Source organism: Eretmochelys imbricata, chromosome 6 (genome assembly GCF_965152235.1).
Source record: "Eretmochelys imbricata isolate rEreImb1 chromosome 6, rEreImb1.hap1, whole genome shotgun sequence".
NCBI classification, from domain to species: Eukaryota; Metazoa; Chordata; order Testudines; family Cheloniidae; genus Eretmochelys; species Eretmochelys imbricata.
Genome location: NC_135577.1, coordinates 3,350,866 through 3,352,493, shown reverse-complemented (window position 1 = coordinate 3,352,493; position 1,628 = coordinate 3,350,866). Strand labels below are relative to the sequence as shown.

General features: G+C 46.8%; 1 protein-coding gene across 1 annotated transcript; it reads left to right on the top strand.

The window, feature by feature from the left end:
* Positions 1-215: 215 nt before the first annotated feature.
* On the top strand, positions 216-1,214 carry LOC144265922 (olfactory receptor-like protein COR4). The gene has a single exon (XM_077818999.1). The coding sequence runs from the start codon at positions 216-218 to the stop codon at positions 1,212-1,214; it is 999 nt and encodes a 332-aa protein (XP_077675125.1).
* Positions 1,215-1,628: the final 414 nt, after the last annotated feature.

Here is a 1,628-nt window from a genome sequence, read left to right as displayed (position 1 = left end):
GTAATGCACTTTCCTAGAGATAGAGGAATTTTTTTTCCCTCAGAAGAAGTGAAGGAGTTCTGGGTTTTCCCATCAGTTGTTATAGGTTCCATTCCACGACTCAAAGGGTCTCTGTGCATATGACCACAGTTCTTTATATTAGCATACACCATTTTCATAAGAACTAATGCCTTCCTTTATGGTTGATCCCGCAGCAAGCACCCAAGGCTGAATGGATGGCTGGAGGAAATTGTTCGGCAGTGACCGAGTTCATTCTCACAGGACTGACAGACCGTCCGGAGCTGCAGGTCCCCCTCTTCGCAGTGTTCCTAGTGATCTATGGTATCACCCTGGTGTGGAATCTGGGGATGATGGTTTTAATCAGGATCAACCCCCGACTTCACACCCCCATGTACTTCTTCCTCAAGAATTTGTCCCTCATGGATGCCTGTTACTCCACAGTCATCGCTCCCAAGATGCTGATGAGCTTCTTAGCAGAGAGGAAAGCTATTTCCTACACAGCTTGCATCATCCAATGTTTTAGCTTCATATTGTTTGTCATCTCTGAGTGCCTTCTGCTGGCAGTAATGGCGTATGACCGTTATGTAGCCATCTGTAACCCGCTGCTGTACACAGTCATCATGTCACCAAAGCACTGCCTATGGCTGGCAGCTGGTTCATATCTATGGGCCTTCCTGACCTCTGTGATACACGCGAGCGGTTTGCTAAGATTGTCCTACTGCCACTCCAATATCCTGAATCATTTTTTCTGTGATATCAACCCACTTCTAAAGCTCTCCACTTCTGGCACCTATGTCAACGAGCTACTTGTTTTCCTCTTTGGAAGTCTGATAGAGGTGATCAGCATTGGGACCATCCTCATCTCATACATCTTAATTATTGCAACTGTGCTGCAGATCCGCTCAACCGACGGCAGGTGCAAAGCCTTCTCCACCTGCACCTCCCACCTGACGGCCGTTTCCATGTTCCACGGGACAATTCTCTTCATGTACTTCCGACCCAGCACCAGCTACGTGCTGGACACAGACAAAATGGCCTCCGTGTTCTATGCAGTGGTGATCCCCATGCTGAACCCCCTCGTCTACAGCTTGAGGAACAAGGATGTGATGGATGCCCTGAGGAGAGCAATAGAGACAAAACTGAGGGCCCATTTTCCCCCAAAGGGTGTCTTAATAGGAAAACCAAATCCTTTAATGGCTGCTCTGCACACATAGGGCTTTTCTCCACTATGGGGTGGATCAATGCTGCAGCGATCGATGCACTGTGGGACAATTTAGCAGGTCTAGTGAAGACTCACTATATCGACCCCGATTGCTTTCCCATTGACTCTGGTACTCCACCAGAATGAGATGAGTAAGGGGAGTGAAAGGGAGAGTTTCTTCTGTAGACTCAGCGAAGTGTGGATCCCGCAGTAAGTAGATCTAAGCTATGTCTATTTGAGTTACACTACTAACAAAACTCAAATTATGTAGCTTCGATTGACCTGTTCCCTTAGTGTAAACTAGGCCATGTGCTCTGATTCAGAAAGTCCATAAGCACATGTTTAAGTATGTCTCCCTTTGACTTCAATGGGACCTAACCATATGTTTAAAGTTGAACTTGTATTTAAGTGCTGCCTCAGACAGAGA